The 23739-nt window shown below is 53.2% G+C and overlaps 11 protein-coding genes across 11 annotated transcripts; 6 read left to right on the forward strand and 5 right to left on the reverse strand.

The window, feature by feature from the left end:
- Window positions 1-22: 22 nt before the first annotated feature.
- Window positions 23-657, forward strand: C7974DRAFT_440850 (uncharacterized protein; the record flags this gene model as incomplete). The annotated part of the gene is made up of 2 exons (XM_046145343.1): window positions 23-452; window positions 506-657. Exons 1-2 carry the CDS (start codon window positions 218-220, stop codon window positions 655-657), a joined length of 387 nt encoding a protein of 128 aa, XP_045993838.1. The 5' UTR covers window positions 23-217.
- Window positions 658-1377: 720 nt separating this feature from the next.
- On the reverse strand, window positions 1378-2799 carry C7974DRAFT_32105 (covalently-linked cell wall protein-like protein). The gene is made up of 2 exons (XM_046138783.1): window positions 2424-2799; window positions 1378-2373 (listed from the first exon to the last, which is right to left on the reverse strand). Exons 1-2 carry the CDS (start codon window positions 2660-2662, stop codon window positions 1542-1544), a joined length of 1071 nt encoding a protein of 356 aa, XP_045993839.1. The 5' UTR covers window positions 2663-2799; the 3' UTR covers window positions 1378-1541.
- Window positions 2800-5309: 2510 nt separating this feature from the next.
- On the reverse strand, window positions 5310-5983 carry C7974DRAFT_415918 (uncharacterized protein; the record flags this gene model as incomplete). The annotated part of the gene is made up of 2 exons (XM_046143934.1): window positions 5310-5443; window positions 5734-5983. The coding sequence occupies 2 exons, from the start codon at window positions 5981-5983 to the stop codon at window positions 5310-5312; spliced, it is 384 nt and encodes a 127-aa protein (XP_045993840.1).
- A 946-nt stretch (window positions 5984-6929) lies between these two features.
- Window positions 6930-7868, forward strand: C7974DRAFT_400352 (uncharacterized protein). Its single transcript, XM_046142494.1, has one exon. The coding sequence runs from the start codon at window positions 7214-7216 to the stop codon at window positions 7718-7720; it is 507 nt and encodes a 168-aa protein (XP_045993841.1). The 5' UTR covers window positions 6930-7213; the 3' UTR covers window positions 7721-7868.
- Window positions 7869-7998: 130 nt separating this feature from the next.
- On the reverse strand, window positions 7999-8995 carry C7974DRAFT_415920 (uncharacterized protein; the record flags this gene model as incomplete). The annotated part of the gene is made up of 2 exons (XM_046143935.1): window positions 7999-8928; window positions 8981-8995. 2 exons carry the CDS (start codon window positions 8993-8995, stop codon window positions 7999-8001), a joined length of 945 nt encoding a protein of 314 aa, XP_045993842.1.
- A 223-nt stretch (window positions 8996-9218) lies between these two features.
- Window positions 9219-11199, reverse strand: C7974DRAFT_400355 (uncharacterized protein). Its single transcript, XM_046142495.1, has one exon. The coding sequence runs from the start codon at window positions 10719-10721 to the stop codon at window positions 9465-9467; it is 1257 nt and encodes a 418-aa protein (XP_045993843.1). The 5' UTR covers window positions 10722-11199; the 3' UTR covers window positions 9219-9464.
- Window position 11200: 1 nt separating this feature from the next.
- On the forward strand, window positions 11201-12462 carry C7974DRAFT_400356 (uncharacterized protein). The gene is made up of 3 exons (XM_046142496.1): window positions 11201-11838; window positions 11897-12244; window positions 12298-12462. Exons 1-3 carry the CDS (start codon window positions 11251-11253, stop codon window positions 12379-12381), a joined length of 1020 nt encoding a protein of 339 aa, XP_045993844.1. The 5' UTR covers window positions 11201-11250; the 3' UTR covers window positions 12382-12462.
- Window positions 12463-12587: 125 nt separating this feature from the next.
- On the forward strand, window positions 12588-13726 carry C7974DRAFT_400358 (ribosomal protein L24e-domain-containing protein). Its single transcript, XM_046142497.1, has 3 exons — window positions 12588-12693; window positions 12843-12986; window positions 13115-13726. Exons 1-3 carry the CDS (start codon window positions 12643-12645, stop codon window positions 13400-13402), a joined length of 483 nt encoding a protein of 160 aa, XP_045993845.1. The 5' UTR covers window positions 12588-12642; the 3' UTR covers window positions 13403-13726.
- Window positions 13727-17940: 4214 nt separating this feature from the next.
- On the forward strand, window positions 17941-19803 carry C7974DRAFT_440859 (uncharacterized protein; the record flags this gene model as incomplete). The annotated part of the gene is made up of 1 exon (XM_046145344.1): window positions 17941-19803. One exon carries the CDS (start codon window positions 17941-17943, stop codon window positions 19657-19659), a length of 1719 nt encoding a protein of 572 aa, XP_045993846.1. The 3' UTR covers window positions 19660-19803.
- Window positions 19804-20181: 378 nt separating this feature from the next.
- Window positions 20182-21951, forward strand: C7974DRAFT_32329 (uncharacterized protein). Its single transcript, XM_046138889.1, has 2 exons — window positions 20182-21339; window positions 21396-21951. The coding sequence occupies exons 1-2, from the start codon at window positions 20320-20322 to the stop codon at window positions 21819-21821; spliced, it is 1446 nt and encodes a 481-aa protein (XP_045993847.1). The 5' UTR covers window positions 20182-20319; the 3' UTR covers window positions 21822-21951.
- Window positions 21952-22700: 749 nt separating this feature from the next.
- On the reverse strand, window positions 22701-23660 carry C7974DRAFT_32336 (NUDIX hydrolase domain-like protein). Its single transcript, XM_046138892.1, has 2 exons — window positions 23520-23660; window positions 22701-23412 (listed from the first exon to the last, which is right to left on the reverse strand). The coding sequence occupies exons 1-2, from the start codon at window positions 23572-23574 to the stop codon at window positions 22985-22987; spliced, it is 483 nt and encodes a 160-aa protein (XP_045993848.1). The 5' UTR covers window positions 23575-23660; the 3' UTR covers window positions 22701-22984.
- Window positions 23661-23739: the final 79 nt, after the last annotated feature.

Genomic DNA, 23739 nt, shown 5'->3' on the forward strand with positions numbered 1-23739 from the left:
AAGCAGACGACGAATTCAGACAGTGCCTCAAGAGAGATACTTAAATACGTCTGACTGCTGCAATAATGCTCTACAGCTCAAGATAATTGCGACTTCAAGACCCTCACGGCCACTGTCTCTTTAATTCTAATCATCTCTACTGTCCTTGACTAAGTCGCCTTAGTTGTTGATTCTACAGTCTATTTCTACCTTACGAGCATTCGCCTCACTAGTCATCATGCTTTCAACATCCAGCATCCAGCACGCCATACTCCTCATGCTCCTCTCCACGCCTGTCCACGCCCTCCCAACAACAACAACTCCACCTCAATCCCGAGACAGCAACCCCTCAAATACCTCCTGGTCCACAGAAGCCATCCTAGGCCTAACGGCCATCGTCGTAGCAGTCATATGCTGCGCCGTCAGCCTCGCCTGGCCCACCATCTACCGCCGATCCAGATGGCGCCGCGCTTGTACGTTCCCATATTTCGTCAATACCAGCATGAAGTAGCTAACCCAACAACAGCCCGCTCACTACTACCACACGCTGCATACCTGCCGGCTCGTCTAAACCCATTCGACGAGCAGCCCTGGCGGCAGCGCCCCGTGGCCGCGCATCACCACTACTACGTGCGTGTTGATCGAGCCGAGATCCGCATGGGGCCCGGCGAGTCGTGAACAGTCAGGTTGTTGATGAACGCCGAATCGTGGAGTGTGATGGCCCAGTTGAGATGCCTGGGGATCGTGCAAGACCTGCTGGTATCACTGTTCCTATGTCTACAGCGGACACTGATCGAGTCAAGTGACAGGTCGCGGTGTCTTTGACTGGCATGATCGTGGTCACTGCAGAGCGCGTCTTCTGCGAGCAACACATATCGCAGGACATGACTGTCTATTCCGACACAAATACCGCGGCCTGTGGAAGGCTCTGAAATCCAAGCGTAAAGTTTGTCTGAACGTGTAGTCGGGGCGTGGGTGGGGAGACGCGGTTGTTAGTACCTGCATCAGTGTGAACCCTGTGGTGGAAACTCCCGGTGTGATTGCACTAGCTCGTGCAACGGGAGCTAAGGCAGAAAGATCTGAGGCTCAGGTGCGCTACAGGATGGCGAGGTGCTGAGGGTAGACCAGAAATTGACTGGAACAAGCAGGCCTCTTTTGCGCCAAGACTCGTCAAGGACCAGGAGCGTCTCGAATGACAAACCACGGGTTGGACTTACAACAGATATGAAAAGCATGTAGCCACAAGCTTTGAGCACAGTGAGAATTATGGGAGATGATGTTGACGACAACAATGCGATCGATTTCCATTAACGTCGAGTCCAACCCTGCCTAGCTAAGCTACATATCCACTTTTCAATCCTCCAATTGGTACCAAAACACCAATGCTATGAATGAATATGTACAAGTCCAAGGAGTGTTTCATCACACCGATGACCGTGCGCCGACATGATTCTTAAGGAAGGTCGTCAGTGGGAACATTAACCACTTTCATCAAATGCTAACTGGAAACCGCAAACACATGAAGTGACGCGCTATGCTGACGCAACAGACGGATAACGTGTTTACAAAAGAGCGAACAGAGCGAACAGACCGGCAGCAACGGCGCCAGAGCCGAAGGTGGCAAGGTTGGCAGCGCCGGTGAACTCTGCGGGCTGGCTCGCGCTGGGACGCGGGACGGTGGTGTTGGCAGTGGCGACGGGAGCCTGGGGCTGACCATCGGAGATCTGGGAGACAATGTTGGACACAGATGGTGCCGGGGTACCTGCCTGAGGCTGGCCATCGGAGATTTGGGAGACGATGTTGGAGACCGAGGGCGCAGGGGTACCGGCCTGGGGCTGGCCATCGGAGATCTGGGAGACGACGTTGGAGACCGCGGGCGCAGGGGTACCGGCCTGGGGCTGACCGTCAGAGATCTGAGAGACAACGGCAGGGACCGAGGGAGCCGGTGTGCCAGCTTGGGGCTGCCCATCAGAAATCTGAGAGACGACAGCTGGGGCCGAAGCGGCAGGTGTAGTAGCCTGGGGCTGGCCGTCGGAGATCTGAGAAACGATCATGGAGACGGAGGCAGCGGGGGTGGTTGCTTGCGGCTGACCGTCGGAAATCTGAGAGACAGCGTTGGTAGCTGACGCAGCAGGCGTGGTGGCCTGAGGCTGGCCATCGCTAATCTGGGAGGCAGAGCCGGAACCCTGGTTGACGGCCTGGATGAAGATCTGCTGGCACTGCATGCCTTGGGAGTCGGCGTACAAGTTGTAGAAGTCACCAGACAGGCACTGCCAGAAGGTGGTAGCACCGAAGGGACGTTGACCAGAGGTCAAAGCAAGAGAGTTGTTGCTGCAGAGAGCGAAACCCTCAGTCTCGAGAGCACCGGCCTGAACAGGGGCGTCGAACTGGAACCTATCTTGGATCAGTATCCCCTCTATTCCGATAGCCTGAAGCGAACTTACTGGTCGTTGGCAGCGACGTATCCCTGACGGCCAGCCTGGTCCTTCAAGATACCATTCTCAAGGGTCAGAGTGAGGGCACCAGCAAGTTGGCGCTCCACAAGGCCGCGCTTGGAGCTGGGCTTCATGACAGTCTGAATCTGGAAAGTTCCAGAAGCTGAAGAAGCGCACCCAGAGGAGCCAGATGTCTGGGGAAGCGCCAATGCGGTGGACGCAAGAGCGAGAGCGATGTAGGACTTCATTATGGATGAGGTATTAATGTGTACTTGGTACTTGATACTGAGCGACAGTGATGATCGACAGCGACTTTAAGTAGAGCGAGAGTAGATTGATGAACGAGGTATCAATCAAACGACAATTGAGCAGTAACCGTGACAACGAGAGTGAAGAGACGCAACCGACTGGGAGGTAAGACAACTAAATACCAACATCCAGCGGACAGAGTTAGTGTACGACCTACTCAATTCAGCATTTTACTGTGGATCGGCGTTGTCAGAGTCAGCCACTGGATCTACTGAACGCGTCAATGCAAATCGCTAGCCTGACGCTCGCGCAGGAAGGCTGGAGGTGGTTCGCCGCAAACCAAACTTTGGACAGACAGCTATAGTGGAGCCGCCTCGGCACCATTGGATCGGATGAACAGAACCCCTCCTTCCAGCCCACCACCTCTCGGCTGTGGCAGAAATGCATGCGAAAAGGCCATATCCCGCCTCTTGACTTTGCTTGGCCGTGGGCATACTAGCCGAGCTGTGTCCCAGCGTTCGCATATTTGAGGTAAGGTGCTTGTTCCAACCTCGCCGGTTGCCAGCCTTGTGAATATCATTGTGCTATCATGGTGTCATGGACAAGCCGCGGGCAGACTGTCAGCAGTCAAATGCACGAGTGGCTAAGGCGTCCATGGTGGACAACCGTGAACAGTAAAAGACCGTCCGCTAATGCGCCCTTCCCGGCATGTTGGCGCTGGATCTGTTTGTCTCGCTTGCATATCTGCAGTCCTCAGCAGACCCTTCCTGCAGCAATTCGCTGGAAGATGGTTTGGCATCTGTATATTGTGAAACCCTAGCATGCCTGCCCAGATTATTGGAGCAAGACAATTCGCCTGGAAATTCGTTGGGTGACAGTTAATGACAAAGAAAAGTTGTCCTGACGGAAATCCCGAAGGACGCGCACTCTGTGTGGACTGAAGTGATGTCAGGACTATCGGGACTCGAGTGGGACGTCGATTAGCCGCGACGCTGGGCGCACTAACCCGACTGGCGCTGAAATGTGTGGGGTAAGATGTGGCTGTCGCTCAGCCATCTCGCTCTCGCCCGCTTTCACTTGCACTCGTTGAGACGCTTCGGAGACGCTTGTCGACGCTTGAGTGCTGGCGCGGCCTGTCGCTATCGATACGGCGATGGGTCTCGTGGTTGACCGGAAAGGGTAATGCTGAAGGGAGATGACAAGGTAGATCCCTACTGCAGACAGTGCACCCTGAATTGCGCGCTGAAACACCACATCTGCTTCGTCGCGATGGCAGAAGCAAGGGCAGATCTTTGTCCTGCACGCCGAGCACTTGTGATAGGCGATGACGTGCAAGCTTCGTCTGTGAGCTTATCCGCTCGTACCGCTTTCCCGCCACTGCGCTTACTTCTGGTTTCATTGGGTCTAGGCTTCATCGAATGCTCCTTCCCCAGACTATCAGCCGTCTCCAGCATTGGCAAACGGTATCTCAGTACCCGATAATGTCAATTCTCTGGCCTGGGTGTTGCGAGGGTAGTGGTCGGTGTGCTTTTTTGATATTTGTACCAATCCCATCAATCCGATTGCAGCGGCACAACCAATATCCAGCTTTCAAGATCTTGAGTCGATCAACGGCTAAGCTTTCAACAGGCATTGGCTTCTATCAAGGAATGCCGGGTTGCCGTTGTTAGGCAAAAGTCGGTTCGACCCGTCAACAAAACGCTCAACAACAACGTCAAGACAATGCCATCGCTGTCTAAACGGACTGGTCTGTTCCTGAGTACCAGGTACCCGCGACCAAATTTGGGCAGACACATGGCGACCGCAAACAACCCGAGGACACGGAATTGCTGGGGCCGCTGAGCGAAATTTTGCATTTCGAAGATCGGACCTGTTTCATCTGGGTGCTCTGCAGAATGCGCATCTCCGTGCCAGATGCGTTCGGCTGAATCAGGTAATGCGAACGTCTTCATTGTACCACCAAAGTAGAGGCCATCTGCTACAGTGTTTCGTTGTTGTCGTACATTAATTCCGAGATGAATAGACTGTTTGAAGTACGGTTTGTTTATGTAGGAACAACCTCAAATCGCAGTGTCCGTCTGCACGACATAGAGAACTTACTTTCTTTGCAGTTGACGAGGGATCGACCACACTTTTCACCAATCTTTTACCTCTCTGAATGGCTTTCTTTCGAAATCAGTTCTTCGAAATGAATTGAACAATTTGCCGACTGAAGTCGACAAGCGATGGGTTTCATGAGCAAGACAATCTCTTACGATCTAGTCGGCCGAATTAAGAATCGAAGAGTAACACAGATAATCAACAACAGAAAGACCTCAAAACCAGCAGCTGAAGCCACAGATGATCGCTATCCAAACCACGATGTTCTTCGGCCTCTCATTCATCGCTTTCACGGGCTTGACGAGTGCCTCACCCATTGCACATGACACCTGCACCAACCCACGCTCCTGCACCACCAGTAGACTCGACCCTGTGAACAAGCCATTCTACACATAGTTGAAAATGCTCTAGACTGTGCTATCGTCACGTTCGAAACGGAAATCTTGGACACAAGCTACGTCGCCGGCAATATCAAGACCACGATGACTAGCATCTTCAAGAGAAACGATTAATGTTGTGTACTTGCACTAGGCTACTGGTATGTATTCAGGCGGATTGGAAGAATGGCGCAAGTTTCATCTTCATCACGCCGACGTTGATGCTGAATGGAAATGCCAGAACTACCACGACCGCGACTGCTGCTATGGAGTTTCTGCTCTGGGAGACCCATAGTCCGTTGGCTTGGGAACCGGTCAGCATACGTTTTGACGCTTTTGGGTGCAGGATAGACAACACCAGTTTCCAAATTGACGTTATGCCACTTCAAGGCAAGACTCCATGTTCGACAATCATCTTCTCACAAACGCACAGATTCCTTACTAGCTACAAGGTAGCCAGCCAAGAGTTGAGCACACACGTAACACCAAGTCCTGACATGTTTGTACAACAACGATCAATTTAGTGGTATCTGGTATCTCAAAACAAACATGCCATCCCAACCCCCTTCCCGGCACCCCTCACTTGCCCTCACCAGCCCTCTTCACACCTCCAGCGATCTTGGCCGCACCATCCTCAACACTGGTCGATGCATCTGCCAACCCGCGCGCAACAGGCCTTCCCGCACTGCCCGTCGCGCCCTCGAGTGTCTCGCCAACACCGCGTCCCAGCGCGCCCACAACACCTCCAACGGTGTTTGTGACACCGCCGACTGTGTTGCCGATGGTTGATGTGACGAACTTGACGCCGGACGTCACGCCGGATTCTTGCTGGCCGATGGGCATCGTGGTGGCTGGAGTCGGTGCTTTGACCGCGGTTTCGGGCGAAGAGTAGGGTGTTGAGCTGGGTTGAGATGCGGAGCTAGGACGACTTCGGCGTGTATGATTTGGTTCTCGGGTCGTGCTATTTTGGTATGGAGTGGTAGTGTGATTTTTGGCGCGTGTTAGGGTGAGTTCTGGTCGCTGTTATAGTGAGCCGGGACGTGTGACGTCATGGGGCTGTGAGAGGGCAAGATGTCTTGCGTCCCAGTTTGTGGTTTGCGCTGGGCGCGCGCACCCCGGGCTGGGAGAACCATTCATGGGTGGCGGAGCGGTGGGGAGGCTCCTCTGAGCTCTTGAGCCTTGCCAGCCCTGCGCGCGGATGGCTGCGTGACACGCGTCGAGCTGTGGATGGCTAGTGGGAGATCTGCAAGATCAAGATCAGGTATCAGAAGCTGGGAGATCACAGTATCTACTGGGCTTGGATCTCCAAAAAGGCAGCGGTGCGGGTTCTGCGAGAGTCTTACGAACCGGCCGGTTCAATGGGGAAGGTGCGACCATCTGCACAGTACAGGATTTTCTTGCTTGCCTTCGGGCTATGCATGTCTGTCATACATGAGCCATTTTCTGGGTTTATGGATCGCATCTCCATCAACGCGAGGGAGCGCAGTTTAGCATTTAAGAAGTCCATCCTTCTGCAAGAGCTGTCCAATGACAGCAGCACATCCAGACGCAAACATATGAGATGGGCCGACATGCTTTCGTGCGTAAGTGCGGAAGGCCGTAGGGCACGAAGTCCGCTGCTAGCCCGAAACCTGAGAGCAGTCGGCTGTCGGTGGCCCAGGCACCGGACCTAACGCGCCGTTGAGGCGCCGTGCTGAAGAATCCTCGCCGTTTGATTGGCAAGGCCGCCCGAAATGTATCGCCAGGCTGCAATGAGCCTTCGCGAGCTTCGCTCATACCACTCCGATAGCTGACTGATTCGGGCGAACTGCTTCACCGGCGGCGTCTCGTTCTCTCAGCTCAGCGCTCAGCTCGTTGCGCGCCTGTACATACAAAAGCCATAGACTCGTAGACTACACAATCACTCACCTATCTCACACGCGGCTCAAAACTCACACTTCTGCCTACATCAATTCGCAGACCACTGCTTACTTCGTGCCGTACGACCCAGCACCAAAACGTCCGGAGTAGAGTCTTCACACACCACGCAATAATAAAAGACTCAATCGAGGAAACCACCTACAATCGCCCACGATGACATCCCTCTTCCCGCACCCCCAATACGCCGAAGACCAACCCAACGCCCACGCCATCCTGTACCTGCACGTGATCCGCGCCTCAGCAATGGCCTTCTCCTTCCTCTCCGTCCCCTACACCGGCGCCTCGCTCCTCGTCTCGCGCCTGCGCGCGCAACCCCCAAGCAGTAGCATTCTCGCGCGCACGCTGCTAAACTCCGGGCGCGGCGCGGTCGTCGGCGTCGTTGCGGGCGTGGCGATGACGTGGGCGCAGATGAGGGGCCGCGGGGAGGTCGAGTGGCAGGATCGCAGTTGGAGGCTGTTGGGGAACAAGGGGGAAGTGCAGACGGACTGGGAGACGATTGGAGCGACGGGTGTGGGTGCGCTGGGAGGCGTGGTGGCGGCAAGAAGGGGTGTCGTACCACTGAGTGTTACAAGAGCGGCACTGGGGGGCGCCGGGTTGGGGTTGGGGAGTGGGGTGTTGTTTATGATGGGGACGTATGCTGCGGGGAGGAAGAGTGCGTGAGGGGTGAAGACTGTACGGATTTGTGGACGGGCAGTCGGGGTATGGTGGAGCGCGAAACTGAGTCGTGTAATATGTTGTTTGATACCTGCAGCACAGCATTTGAGTGGATTTCTGGGATCTGGTTCCGTAGTATATGTGCACTATTTTACCTTTCATCTACCCCCTCAATGGCTTCCGTACGCGATTCGTCCCACATCGTTATTCATACCGGCTTCTAAACGCCGTCAGCCTTATCGACCGATTTCCAATCTCGACGAGGTTGGATACATTGTCTCGTCTTACGATCCAGCATTAGCACTGTGCTCATTGGCACTGAAAGTCTCCGCCCTCTCCATGGCTTCGAGCGCATCTTTCGTAATGTTCTTCGTTTTTTCTGACACTTCCTCGAGCTTGCTCACAGCCGCCAGCCTCTCCTTCCACAGGGCCCATCGCTCTTTGCTAAACTCTGCCTTCCCCCTCCATAGTGCGCCTCCCGCTGCAGGGTTTCCCCCGTCCTGGTTTGTGGGCGTGAGGTCCTCTTCTTTGGTGTACAGAGCACGGCCCATGCCGAAGATCCATGCCGTGGCAGCAGGGACGTTGACATTATACTTCTGGGCCGCAGTACCTTCGACATCATCTTCCCATTCGTATTCAAGTGCGTCACGCATGCTCCAGATGGCGAAGAGGCTCAAGTCTTGAATGCCTTTCTCGGTAAGACGCGCGAAGAACAAATTGACGTTTGCCCAAGCATCAATCTCGAGGTCTGAGGCATATGGTCGCGGTGTGTCGTTGAATACCTCGCGACAGGCCATGCTGAGATCGGTGAGTGAACTGTAGATGTAGTTGTACTCCTCATGGTCCTTGATCTTGTGGTCGCGGAAAGCGGTGACCAGGTCTGTAACTCTATCGTGGAAACTTGGTTTGCGCTCGCCGACATTGTCAACTCCATTGAAAGATTTCCGCTTTGCAGCATGAATGATAGAGTACCAGAAGTCGACGAAGTTGACATCATCAAGCTGTCGAGCGATGATCTTCTGATCTATTTGTTCAAAAAGTTGAGACGCTGCTGTGTCGATGTCGATGTCGCCTTCAAGGTACTTCAGTACCGTCGGATAAAATGGGCTGTTTTCCTCTGGGCGGAACCAGCCTCGTACTTTGGCAATCTGATCTATCTTGACAGCTTCATGTTCATTGCTCGAAAGAATATCTTCAATCTTCTTCCTCTGTTGCTGCGAATCACGTTAGCTAGTGGTTGGAATAAAATGTATAGGATCATCTTACTACTGGTTCAGCCATGATTAAATTCGAATATCGTGATTGCAGTGATCCTGACAAAAGTGGTTGTTGTAGGAAGACACGGTATGGTCGTGGCATATGAGGGGTGATGTCATAGCGCCTCCCCACGTGCATTTGATACCTGCCTAATTGGAAGCGCAACGCCGAAGCTGTGTACTTTCGCAACATGAGTCTGAGCAAGCGCGTGCATCACATTTCTACTGTTGATTGGAGGAGGGGGAACGGAGCAGTTTGTAAGTTTCATTTTTAATACTAGACAGATAAGGATCGCTGCGGATCATCACACATCAACGGGCGATCCCGAAGTACACGTTGCATTACCTGGGACGGTGATCCGACATCTAGAACCTCCGATACGTCACCAGCATGATGAGTGATGGTGGTGATATCCAAACTGCTGTTGTTACCCTTGCAAGTTTCAACCAATTTGCTGAGTGTCAGCTGGCACAAGCCGTTCACCAAGCACAAGCTACATGTGCGCATTGGACTGCACAGGAGGCGCTCCACGAAGACAGTGGACGTCAATGAAGTGCTGTCGGAGACGATCCATCGGGAACTCTCCGACAGGCATGTCCTGGGTGCGGAGATTGCACAGTCGACAAGTAGACATCTTCTTGCGCTTCTGCTCTAAGAAACTGAGCCACGCTACTCGATATGTGTTCTCGAGGCCTCGCATGACCGCCTTGTCGTCGATCGCATCAAGAACGCGGCGAAGACCAGCTCGAAGCTGGTCGTACGCTCGACAAACGGCCAAGATAACCTTGCTGTTGTTGTAGTGTGGGAAGTCGTCCGCCAACACCAGTCGGAGATGCTCGATGAACTCGATGGCAAACGTGACGAGACGCTGCTGTCCATAGTCTGCTTCCTGTGGCGAGAGTTGAGTAGTCACGAGGAAGCTGTTGATGTTTTTGATGCGCTCTGGGAAGAGCGCTGCTGTTGCGATATGGTATGCGCATGAAACAGATGTCTGAGTGGTCAGATTTACGGCTATCCAAAATGGGGGCAGTACCAAAATCTGACCTGCTCGCTGAGTGAAAGCAATGCCATGCTGGAATCTGCTCAGATTATCGAGAGTGTGGCGTGCGGCATTGTCAACGGTAGCCTCGAACTCTGCCTGCAAGGCTGCAAGATTGGCATCAAGAGGAGGATACGTGAGCCAGACTTTGCTCCCGGAGAGCAGTGTGGAAAGGATATACCTGTCACAGTACTCCATATCCTGAGCATCAGTAGCTGGCGTCACAGCCATAGCAACGTCCGACACATCGAGCATGCCGTCGGACGGCCACTCCGTCTTGTATTGGCAGAGCCGCTCAAAGGATGGAGAGTGCATGTGAAGGATCGAACCTGGCTTGCTATAATGCGGATTGGCGACGTTGTTGAGTAACTCCACAATAGCCCTACCGTCGTCCTCTGGGTGGCCACGAGAAGGAAAGAAGTGAGACGGGTTCTCGGTTCCAATTTCGTTGATCAGGATGCGCCTGATCTGATTTGGATGCAGCAAGGTTGCCAATGGGATGTCATTGGTGAGGACTGGTGAAGCCCATTTGTTGCGGGAGAAGACTGTGCCCTTGCGGCGAAGTGGACCCAGCTCCTGCTCGTTGAGTGAGTAGACATTCCCAGCTGCTGCCAGATTATACACTGTTTGAAAGTCTTGACTGTCGTTGCGTTCTAGCTCAGCCATCATGTCGGTCAAGTCTTGGGTGTGAAGCCGCAGAAGATCCGCCATCGCGAGGACTGGCAGAATACTGATATCCAGATCTTATGGAGTTTGAGTTTTAGTAGATCAGTCGGGTGATGCTGGAGCTAGAATCAAGTCTGAGAGCTCGATAGATATACAATGACCCACATATTGTGAGTGAAAGGTCATCTTGGGTTGACGGTGAATGGTGTCGTCTCGGGATACCTTTCACTTCACCAATTACAAGAAGTATTTCTCGACTTCGTGAATGATCGCGCCGAAGGGCTAACTACTGGAGGACTGCAAAGGCAGCATAGGTCCAATGTCTCTCTGATTGTGACGGATGCTAAAGTTCTCAAAGGGTTGGCTTTTGCCATGGTCGAGATAGTCCTGTCCGCGAGCTTGGTTGGGAGTCCCCGCGTCTGACACGCATGGGGGGCCTGTTCCGAAGGATCGCCCGAGATCCCGAGGTCGAGGTTGTGCATAAAAACCACGAACCGGTATATCCCTCTTTTTTTAGCCTTGCATGACCATCAACTCATACACAGTGTACTGACATACTCGGGAAAAATTCGACATGACCAAACTAATAGTCGTCGTTGGCATCACTGGCAACCAAGGTGGTTCAGTGGCCCGTACCTTCCTCACAAACCCAGAATGGCGCGTTCGCGGTCTTACTCGCGACGCAGGATCATCAGCATCAAAAGAACTGTCGGCGCAGGGGGTTGAGATGATTCAAGCCAATCTCCATAACCCAGAGTCGCTCAAGGGTGCGTTCCAAGGCGCGAATTTGGTCTTCAGCGTGACCGATTTCTGGAAACCGTTCTTCGATCCTAGCAATGTCGCCCAAGCAGCAGCGCAGGGAAAATCCATCGGCCAGTACGCATACGAGCTCGAGTTCGAGCAAGGAAAGAACATTGTCGATGCTGTTGCGCGCGAATTAGATAGCTTGGATAACGTGGGCCTTATTGCAAGCACGCTGTGCAGCGCGAGGGAGAGCAGTAAAGGAAAATACAAAGAGCTGTGGCATTTCGACAGTAAAGCAGATGTGTTCCCGAAATACCTACAGGAGAATTATCCTGCGTTAGCGAAGAAGACGAGCTACTTGCACACGGGATACTTCTTCACGAGCTGGCAATTCTTACCAGGACGGTGGTTCGCAAAGGTGAGATGATGTGTACATAGCATCAGATCTCAGAGAAATGGCTCGCTAACATCACAAGCAATCCGATGGCTCAATTCAGATGCAATTCCCAACATCACCGGAGATGCTGATCCCACACCTCGACCCACGAAAGGACACAGGTGCATGGGCCAATGCACTGCTGCAGCTGCCCCCCAACTCAAGCCTCATGGCTACCAGCGAGTGGCTGACCTGGCCTGATTGGATCAAACAGTGGGGCGAGTTGACTGGCGTGAAGACAAGTTACAAACAAACAACCGTCGAGGATCTAGAGAAACACATCCCAGGGCCAGCAGGAAAGGAAATTGGCGAGATGTACCAGTTCAGCTCCGACTATGCGTACAATGCGTTCCAGGAGGATGCACTGAAAATATGGGATTTGGAGAAAGTAAGTGATAGGTTTGAGCACATTCGTTTGACAAAGCTGACGAGGCCTCGCAGATGGGCATACATGTGCCGACTACAAGTTTGCGCGAGTATGTGGAGAATGAGGACTGGGTGGCCGCTGGCATCGTGACAGGCTAGCACCGAGATACTGAAAGATTTGTAGAGGTTGTGTGCCTTGATAGCATAGATTAATACAAAATCGAGAACATTTGAATCACGTCAGGCGAGTGCGGTGGTGTTGGTGTTGGTCACTGACTGTGTCGGTGTTCGTGATGCGTCAGTGCCAAGCTCGGCTAATAGTGCGTCCGCACCTCCCACACGGGCAGCGACGCAAATTGTGGCCGCGAACATCGAGACGTCCCGAACAACTAACCACAGGTCACCGCCAACACCGCCAATATGCGTACTTACGACGACTCCTTCTCCGGCCAGAAGATCTACCCTGGCAAGGTGCGTCCCGCCGCGCCCAGCTGCCGCCCGCGCCCATGTCGAACCGCCGCGCGCCCGCACGCACCGCACAAACAGGACATGGGCAAGGGAGCAGCTGGGCCATGTAGCGCCCGCGGGCATAATAGACGCGCAGTGCTGACTGTGTACAGGGCAAGCTCTACATCCGTGGTGACAGCAAGATCTTCCGCTTCCAGAATGGCAAGACCGAGTCTCTGTTCCTCCAGCGCAAGAACCCTCGCAAGATCTCATGGACCACCCTCTACAGGAGGATGCACAAGAAGGGTATCTCTGAGGTACGCTATCTGTCCGGGAGGATCGCTCGTGCGATCGCAGCGATGACATGAAAATGCTCGCTCCGTCGCACGAGAACTTCCCGCGACGTGCTTTTCGACATGGTGTCAGGTCACTGACCCCCCTCCAGGAGGTTGCCAAGAAGCGCACCCGCCGCACCGTCAAGCACCAGCGTGCTATCGTTGGTGCCTCGCTCGATGTGATCAAGGAGCGCCGCTCCCAGCGCCCCGAGGCCCGCACCGCCGCCCGCGCTGCCGCCGTCAAGGAGGGCAAGGAGAAGAAGGCTGCTTCCGAGTCGGCCAAGAAGGCTGAGAAGGCTAAGAGCGCCGCCGCCGGTGCCCGTGGCCAGGCCAGCAAGATCCAGTCGAAGCAGGGCTCCAAGGGCGCCGCCCCCAAGGTCCAGGCCAGGACCCGCTAAGCAGCTCGTGATGGGTTGAAGATGGAAAACTTGTGTGCATGACTGGGTTCAGCGGATTTTTCGGGGTGACTCGGTGTTCCTTGACTCTCCTCCGTTACGGACGGACTCAATGAATGGGATGGGATGATTTACACTCTTCGTGCCGGATACAAACTCCGGCGTCGCCATAGGGCAAATGCAATACCACGTCCTCACGAACAATGGCCCAAATACCGTCAGAGCAGTGACCGAGAGACAATGAAGATAGTGCACGCAGTGCACTTGTAGTATCACGTTGACTTGCTGTCCCTCCAACCTAACAATGACATTTCCCAGATGCTGTGCAATCCCACCATTCGTACATTCGTACCTTGAGCACCGTAAGACACGATAAACGGCAAACGCCACCCACTTCGTACAGCGGTTCCTGAAACATCACTCCGAACAGCGGTTCCTGAAACATCACTCCGAACAGCGGCTCCTGAAACACCACACCGCTGTTGCAATTCGTTCATACTCAACACCTCCATCTACTGAGGGGCAAGACTTACTGCACCCACCTAGGGCAGAATAGTAAGGACCTCGCCGCAAACAACGACAGACATCAGATGCAAAAGCTCACTTGTTACACATCAAGGTGACTCTCTATAAGGAGCTTGCAGCTCTTGGCAGTTCTGCGTTGATAAGAACGCAACGATTTTCGGGTTTCCTGATGTGGACCACATCAAGTATAGGTAACTGCAAGCCACCATTACATGTATCCGCCCAGGACATTCAGGCATACATACCGTACCTTGATTTGTCCACGCAGAATCAAGTAAGCACCCTTGTCTGTTGCACTGACTGCGTGTAAGTCGGCACGCCCGTACTCTGCTGCATCAGCACCACAGGCCAGCGCACTCGCATTAACGCGCAGCCCGCATTATCCGCGCGCCACATCCTCAATCATCAGGCCAGCGTCGCTCCCTCACCATCTCACCGCTGCAGGCCCCACCGGCACCGGATGCTACGCGTCTGCGCCCAGCGCGGACCCGTCTCTCCGCCGCAGCCGCAGTGCAACAAGTCCCCACCCGGAAGGACGCTCGCAGGGAGGCAGCTGTGGAGCGCAGCATCAAGACGAGCGGCTGTTAGGGCGTGTGTTGGGCGGTAGCGGGGCTACTGGGCGATGTGAAACGGGCTGTTACTCGTTGCTCTTCCGACCAGCGGCTGCGAGAGTGGGCCGGGAGTTATGTGGTGTAAGCTTCTGGGACGGTGTACTACATGCGTCGCTAATGTGGCCATCCGGCCGGAAATAACGTCTCTTCACACCTCGTCAGGTCTCGTTAGGCCTTGGACAGGATACGGGGTCGGGGGTTGAGGTTGGGTGCTGAGGGGGCCGGGCGTGGATGTCAGCTGTGAGGAGCTGTCAGCTGGGAAGTGCTACGGTGGTTTGGAAAGGGCGGCGGGAGTGTGGGTTTGGCCGCGAGACTGGGGCACCACCGCCTTGACGTACATACACTGGATCTGTATCCACACGTCAGTCGTGGGGGCGCCTGAGAATTTGCGAATGAGGATCTGGGCCCATGACGAAAAGGAAGTACAATGTTGGTTGCAGATTTCAGGCTTCCTCATAGAGACGAGGTGCATACTGTCAGTTCACGTAGCACATACCTACACAGCATATCTCGAGGATCACAACGTCCGATCCCTGCAAGTGTAAGTCCACCCACCGCAAAGGGCGACTTGTAGCAAGTGTTTGCCATGAGTGTTTGCTACATTGTCTCCGTTGAGATTGGCGTATCTTCCAAGAAGAAGCAGTTGTTCCAAGAAGATACGGGTGTTCCACCGTTCCTGGATGTGGCGCTAGAAGGTTTCGATCGTAAGATACGAAAGCTTCTTTTGGGGTGGTCACACCCACTCTGATCACAAGACACCCGATGCTGATGAAAATCTCGGGCAACAAGCTGTACTTGCTGAAGATTTGCGTAATCTGCATTGTTTTGAATAGAGAGTTTGTAGCGGTGTGCGTTGCGACATCATCGCGTGGTCGAATGGTACGTTGTATTGCAGTGAGAGATGATACGCGCCTCGCAGCGGACCTGTCAAGTGCAACTGTGTACCGGCACCATACTAATCGAGCACCCCTCGCAGATGGCATTTCGGCCCACTCGATCCGAGCCAGATCAGTACTATACAGGCACGTCAATATCACGAACCATTATCTCGGATCTTGACCGCTTTTTGAATGTAGCAAGAGCAAATGGATTGGTCGAGTATCATTGCGGCCTTACATCGGTTCAGGATCGCTTTGTTAATGCACCTCCTCTCACATCTGGCTGTTCCAGTCCCATGGTACGTCGAGATGCGCAGGAATGCTACCGGGGGTGTAACGGTGGTATAACCAGCCTGCCGTTCGACATTGAACAGCCAGCCCGGTGACGCGTAGAGAATGGGGCGATCCCAGCTCTCCTTGCGGCTCGATGTGTACTTTCTGGTCAGCTGTAGCAGGTCAAGTTTTGGTCCGATGCCGGCCGCATGCGCGGATGCGGCAAGGCTCGTGGGTGCGGGTGATTGCAGTGATCTGGCGTTGGTGTTGGCTGCAGGCTGGACGAACACGGCTAGCGCAGACTGATCGGACAGTTCGAATTCGCCCTGTGCCTGCGTCACTAGAATCCACAAAATCCTTCTCGTGTGACATGCCTGCTGGTCGACCCCAAGAAGAATTCCCACATATGCCATGCTGAAAGTGGTGGCGGTGAGCTCTGCGATCGTCTGTGGTGCTGTCTTTGCCACGGCTGATCATCAGGCAGGAACTACCACTACATCGGGTCGTCCCTCTACTAGGCAGGACCCCTGTCTGAGCAAGCCCCTCTTTCTACAACACCACCCGTAAGTATGGTCGTCTCGTGAATGGCTTTGCAAGAAAAGGGAGATGCGAGGTCAGCGGTAAGGGTTGGGTTGGCAGGGTGCCGAATGTGGAAGTACACTGTGTTACACATCGGAGCGTTCCAAGGTTGCTTTTTTCTGTCATAACTTTCTGCATGCCTTCATATTTAAGACCGTATGACCCGACTATCGTAAAATTCCAGTCTACATCTCATCAGCTACTTGAGTCTACTACTCACCTCGTCACTATAACATCACTCATCATCACTGTTCATCACTCGAATCAATCAGTACTGTTCCTAGTTCCATCTCATTCTTCTTCGAACACAAGTACCATAATCGAACTGACCAAGAGATCCTTCCGCCACAATGTGCACAATTCAGTACATCATCTACAACCGATGCGAACACTGGGTCGCGCAGCCTCAAGGACTGAACGGAGAAATCGTTCGAATCTGCAGGCAAGCCGAAGAAGAACGCCTTGGATTCCCCTGCCCTGATACGCAACGAGACCACACCGTTGTTGACAGGAGTCAAGGATACTGCAGGACTTGCGAATTCGAGAACCTTCTGAACTAGGAGGCCTCCGAGCATCAGCGAACGGGAACGACTGGGCACTTACCTCTCCTTAACACCTACATCGCGGAGATCCAGTCATCTATGACGAAGCACATACAATACTCGTTGATTCCGTAGTGCGAGTAAGCATAGCTTCGGCAGTCTGGCTATTCAACAAGATCCATCTTCCGCAGCAAAGATACCTTATCGGCCGACTCGATTGATAAACGACACCGCAGGTCAACAAAGCCATGCAAGCCATCACTAGGCTTACGTGGGAGCCATCCGGAGCCGGACAGGACGCCAAATTCTCCTCTCAAGCATTTTTTCACTTGCATCTATACATCTGGTTGAAAATCATCTGTTATGTCACGATGGTAATGCATAGCAGCGGGCGAATATTTCCTTTGTGATCGGAGTAGTGCTTGGATAATTGGTCTTTGAATGTAGCAATCATTTTCAGTCACACTCAGTGCCATTGCCTACGTGAAAACCTCATGCGCGGATTGCTTGTTTGAACTCGTTGCCAAATTTGTACCATCATTTCTCCGGATTATGTTGTTGAGTGCTCCGCTGACCGAGTACAACATCTGCCCACGAGAATTTTGCATGCAGCGAGAATCGACGTTACCTTAGCTGACAGGATTATGCCCACAGTCACTCAACAATCCGCCCATATCTGTATGTCACGCCACGGATACAAATGGATGGTCAAAGGTATCTGGTAAAACCGTGTGGATGCTGACACATCCTATACCCTGGCGAGGATGTAGGCCAAAACACGTATTCAATTACTCGTTATGACGACGATTCATTTCTGTCTTCAATGCATAGCCGGAAAGATTGTACCTCACAGAAAGGATGTCTTGGGTTGCTGGAAGGGAGAGATGCTTTGTACCGCAGCACATCGTAGTTTATAGCTACCTACCTAGGTAGAAGAGCACATTGTGTTATCGTTTGTCACATCGAACGTCCGTTTGATCTTGTGGAGTTTTTTACAGCAACGGGTATGGCAAACGCAGCCACTGTGAAAAACGCTCGTTGTTCTTTCGCTCTCACCCTCGTGAGCACCTTCCTTCAGTGTTGCTACCGTTCTTGCCAACCCACGACCTCCAAAACATTTCACCGCATCCGTAATGACAGCTCCACCAGCTTTGAGCGCTGGAGTGCACCTCAGCAGTCGCTCAATCCATCCGCAGATTTTCCGTCGTGCCTTTGCTTGCGGGCATCCAGATGAATTCATCGAAGTCCAGCTCCTCGATGATGGGGAACATATGCACAACATCGTCACATTTGAGGTGTTCAAGCAACAGAACCGAGGTGAGAGTCGACCTGTATTTGTCGAATCTCGATGCTTGGGATGCGCACAGAGAGCAAAAGATGAGGACGACAGAGATGCAAGCCTACGACCCAAGAGAGCGTTGAGCGCATACCGTGCTGGAACCTCATCCACCTCCAGAACAAAAATTTCTCAAGATGGGTTCTTAGGGGCTCTGGAAAGGTATAGAGATTCAAGTGGCCAGGATCAAAATCGAAGACCCCATCCACGCGTCTCAGAGGAGGAGCACCAAGCTCACCGCCTCAAGGTCTTATCAGAAGCAGTTGACCACCCTGGCAAGTATATATCGGTTCCAGCAAGACGTGTAACAAACGCGCCAATTCAAACTTCAGGTCGCCTTCAAGTCACAAACCGCAAGCGAGACTTGTCCCGCTCCCTAAAGGAAACGAACAAAGCCCTACCTCAGCCTGTCATCAAGGAAAATGAGGGTCATGCTCTAGTTGAAGTGCTTCGAGGGAGTCAGAAAAGTAGCAGGTCGTCTGGTCTGTCGCTCGAGACTGATACCAGTCATGACAAGAGTTCTAGAGACGTGTCCGTAGTAAACATGGAACCAGATCTTGGAACTGATGTCGGGCTTCTCTCACCTGAGAACAAGTCGCGGAAGGAAGAAGAAAGACATTATCTTGCTGCGAGGAACCCAAGCTTTGTATTCGGATCAAGACTCAACAAACACCGAAAGTACTCAGAAGATGATTCGCCCATTGCGAAATATAGTGAGGCAATGAAAAAGAGCGTCACTGCAGACATAGATCGTCTGCAAATCGCCAAGAGAGCTACTTCGTCCAGAGGGGAATCTGCTCTCTCGGAGGAATCTGTCGATCGAGGTTCCAACAATTCGTTTGACCGTTCTTCTGTAGACAGGAACGAAGTCTTACAATATGGACCTGCCAGGCAGAGAAGAGGTACATTTAGCTTCAGGAAGCGACGGAGCAGTACCTTAACGAGAGCATCGACACAGTCTGAGTCGTCTTCAAGAAGTTTCCAGAGACTGAGCCTCGATATTATCCGGTCAGCCAAGTCTATCAGAAAGAAAGCACGGAAAAGCGAGAGTCCGGATTGGGCATGCAAAACATCTCTAGACATTGAGGCCGGTAGAAATTCCATGAGCAGCGAGCAGAGCCAAGATTCGGAATCACCGAGACATATCGCCGAGGCAATGATCGATCCCATTGACTCCATGTTCCCAGACAAGAGAAGGCAAAATATCGGATCCGGGGAGAAGCGCGAAGTCCACCCGTCGACTTCCAGCAAGTACAGCGTAGACCCGTTCGCCACAGGCAGGCATTCAGAAGGCGCATTGCCGGCAGCGCAGAAAGCTAGCGTCGATTGTCAGATGGGGGAGCCAGTTGAGTCGACGAAAAGGGTAACAGAGGAACTGCTGAGGCGGTACAAAACCAAGGCAGCTTCAGCGATTGACTTGAACAAGAGCCTGCCTGCTTTGCCTTCGCAAGAAAACGACAAGCAGGTCGATAAACGATCTAGATGTAGAGGACGGAACCAAGCTGGACGGACGTGATTGAGGAGCCTACAGATGTAGGTATGCCGGCAGTCGATTTGATGGTCAGAGTTGCACGGGCGTCTACCCAGGTACTGAGGAATGAAGTGTGGGTGTACAGATTAGCACTATTATTACTGCTGCTTGTAATTTCCCATGAAATCCTTAGAATTGAGGTTGCGATGGGTTCTTGATGCCCAGGTTCTGCAGTACGACCCATGCAGCGCTGTGAGTGTGCGGGGTGTGCGGCGGCCAACACTGGCACCACCAGCACGCCAGAACCTCCCTCATCACTCTCTACACAAAACCATACTCCATTAGTCACTATCTCGTTCTGTGTTTTGTTCCTGCTCATAAGTATTATCGTCATATCTCAGCGGTGTTCCAACTCTCCCGCATCGTGACTTTGTGCCAATGCAGAGAATGCGAACGCCAGCAACTCCTTTGTGACATTCAGTCTGCGAAGCGCACTTCACGACATTGCGTGATCTGTCTTGGTGATCCAAAAAGTCTCGCAGAAAGCTGCTCGACTGAGCAGCCTTGCGCTAGCTGCCGTCAACTCCCGTTTCAGCGACGGCTGCCTAACCGTACAACAAGAAGTAATCTTAAAACCAAACATACCTCGAAAGGTTTGCCACAGAGTCACAACGCACTCCGCAATACATCTCACCAAGGCACGCCATGGATTTTGTCTCTCTACCCGTTGAGCTGAAGCTCAGCATCATTGAGAGTCTTGAGCCTGTACCAACCCTCCAGTTCGCTCTCACCAGCAGAGAGCATTCGAAATTGAGCAAAAACCGATTGAAAGAACACGAAATGTTCGCAAAATACTCGACGATTACACCAGTCTGCAACGGGTATTCCATTTGGGACATCACCAAAGAAATATTACAGGACCCGCGAAAGGGGCGGTATGTGAGGGAATTGAATCTCATCGATGACCGCCCCGAACAATTCGAAGACATGACGCCAGAGGACAAAGCCATCTTAAAAACAGCAGTAGAGAAGTTGTTGCCTCTGTACCCCGACGTGCGTGGCTTCTTCGTGAGCGAGGACGCCGGCTTGGCTGCTTTCGAGGAGGCCATGAACCGGTATGCTAGTCGTGGCTTCGAAGGCGTCATTGTCATAGTCTTGCTCCATCACCTCCCTCAACTACGCGCCTTCCGGTACACCGATAAACATGGCGATGTCTGTATGCTATCGTTCATGCGGCGAGTCGCTACGGGCTATCAGAACCCCTCATTAGCTGCTCAGATGCCATTGCAGCACCTAGAGACCGTTGGGGTCATCCAGACCCAAATGGCAGAGAGCGGCTGCTTATTGGACTGGGCGGTCTATTTCCTGTGCGTCCCATCGCTGCGTGTGTTTGCTGCGTACATGATGGGCAGCGAACCCGGAGCGAGGTTCCACATGGGTGAGGGTGACGAGGACGAAGCTGGCAATGAGGCTCATCTACGCAATACTGTAGGCGCGCCAGTGTCTAACGTGGAAGAGCTTCTGCTGCATGGGTGCCAATTTGACCCGCAGAGTTTCAACACGCTGTTGCCCATGATCAAAAATTTGAAAACGTTTCATTATACGTCTTTAGGGTATATGAACTTAGATGTACCGTATGAGCCGAGAAAGGTCATCAAGGCTCTCTCAAACCATGCTAGCCACTCTCTGGAGGAGATACAGCTCGCAGAGTTTGACCATCTTCTGGTATGTCTGTTGATGTTCATCGTCATTCGCTCAAGCCTACTGACAGTCAACTACAGGAGAGCGTCAACGATATCCCTTTCGTCTCAGCTCGAGAGTTCACAAAGCTCAAAGCTCTGCGTTGTGAGGCGAAGTGGCTACTGCCCATGCCAAACGACGATGTGGGCGACGACGAAGCGCTGTCACAGGGCTTCTACACAGTAGAGGAGGAGGTCGAACAGATGACGGATCCCCGGGACAATCTTCCAGAGTCACTGGAGTATCTATACTTGGACGGTGACTACGAATACGAGCAATACCACCAACTCATCGATATCTTTGACACGACGAACCCGAATACGCCGAAGCTGACGCTTGACAACACGTGCATCAAATACGGTAGTGACACATCTTATGGGGGTGCGGCCGAGCCTGAGGTCAAGTTTGCACACCCGCATCAAGTGGACAGCACGTGGTCAAATGCTCTCTGGGTGCGACATTGGTGATCGGGTATGGTGACCGTTTTTGCAGGTGTTGTGGCCTGGTGTTGAACAGTTGTGCAATCAGCCTCAACAAAGAGCCAGACAACTTGCTGTGGAGACCAAAAGAGCGGCGGAATCCACGTGTACCTGTACCCCTAACTATGTACTACAAATAGGCCTAATACTACTGCAACTGAAAGACAAATTTGCAGAGACCAAGTAGCATGCGAGCATTAGTGGGAGCATGTCTAAACTCCAATATGCTAACATTGATTAGAGTGGCATGCTCTTCTCCATACTCAAGAGGGGAGAATGCAATTGCACTCGAGCAACATATCAACGTTCAGCCATGAAACGCAAGACCTTGCGCGCAAGATCATGGCCTTGGTTGCTTCGAGCTCTTAGCAAAGCCTTCGGAGCATTTGTCACGCGAAGAACGTGTCTCTTTCTTGAGCCCGGCTCTGGCCTAGACTGTCATAAGGTGATGTGCGAGTCTCTCTGGGTATTTCAATATAGCCAACGCATACTTCATGCGAGCTCGTCGATGTCGACGTCATGCGGGTCGTTGTGCCCGAGGGTTTGGGCGTGCCCTGCATATACGAGAAATGAGTCCGGATAGCAACACAGCTGGTGGGTCGCTCCACGCAAAACGACCACGAAATCATACTCTGCTCTCTGGGTCATTAGTAGAATGCTGCGCAGTTCAAGCACGATGGCAATTGGACCAGGCGTGCGGATGACCAGCTATGTGACCTTTGCTCCTCATTTATACGTGCGGCGAAGAGCTGCGCGCAGGAAGAGACCAGCGACAGGTATTGAAGCGACAGTTGCTTCAACTACTTCGATCAGCGCACAATCATGAGATACAGTGAAGACCTAGTCGGTAAAGAAAACAAGAAGACGGCGATCGGCATTGGCCAAATTGCATTGATGCGAGCCGCAATGGCCCAGAACACGAGAGCCGCATATGCATCTTTCTACCAATAGAAGAGCAACCACAACGCCAGTTGCCGAACGGGACCAGACCAAAGTCTATAGTGCTACGTGCCGTAGCTTTTTTGACACCCGCGGTGTGGTATTAAAAGACAAGGAGGACTCAAATGTCCGAATGGGGTATGCTCCGTCACGCCACATGTGGTGCCTGCGCGCAGAGTGCACTGCTGCGCCTGCAGGCACCCGAGCACCTTCTACCGGTTCATGGTGCACCTGTCGAGGGCATCGAGCAGCTCAGGCCTTGGCGCCAACGCCTCGCGTGCCTGGCTGTATGTAAACCATTGTCGCGACCGTTTGTGCATTTCAGGCCATTGCGCCTCCTGCTTCTCGACGAGGGCCTCGAAGAAGTGGTATGAGGCCTTGGGCGCGGTGGCTGTGAGCTGGTCGGCTCTCCGTTTCTCGGGGATCATGCCGAGGTCGTAGCTGATTTTGCAGATAATGCCGGCCTCCTCCCATGCCTCACGTTTGGCGGCGTCTTGGGCAGTTGCTTCGTCCAACTCCCAGCCGCCCTTGGGCAGGACCCAGCCGCCACGCCGTGTGGACTGGATTAGGAGCACGTAGTATTTGTCGGCGGAGAGCGGAACAACACCCGCGACTAGGCGCTCGCCCTGAGAACCGTAGCCTGCAGGGAAATTAGCAGCGTGTCGCTGCAAACGGCGGCGCTGCACACAGTGGCGGCGCAATGGCGATCTTTTGAACAAGGCGAGGGGGTCTCGTGAGCACACTTACGTTGGTTCACGCGACCAGTGCGCGACTGCATGGGCAGCTGCTGGGTGGCAGCCATGTTAGGCCGTGAAGAGTGGCTGCGAGAGCAAGTAGCGGCACTGCAGACGGGCAGGTGGGCTCACAGCACCAGTGCAAGCTCGCAGGAGGGGCGTGGCCGAGGGGCAAGGGCGCACTATGGCGGTGAAAAGAAGCCGAGCAGCGGCGAGGGCGTGCGTAGCGGTAG

The sequence above is a fragment of the Boeremia exigua genome (genome assembly GCF_020726555.1).
Source record: "Boeremia exigua strain MPI-SDFR-AT-0100 chromosome Unknown C7974scaffold_10, whole genome shotgun sequence".
NCBI classification, from domain to species: Eukaryota; Fungi; Ascomycota; class Dothideomycetes; order Pleosporales; family Didymellaceae; genus Boeremia; species Boeremia exigua.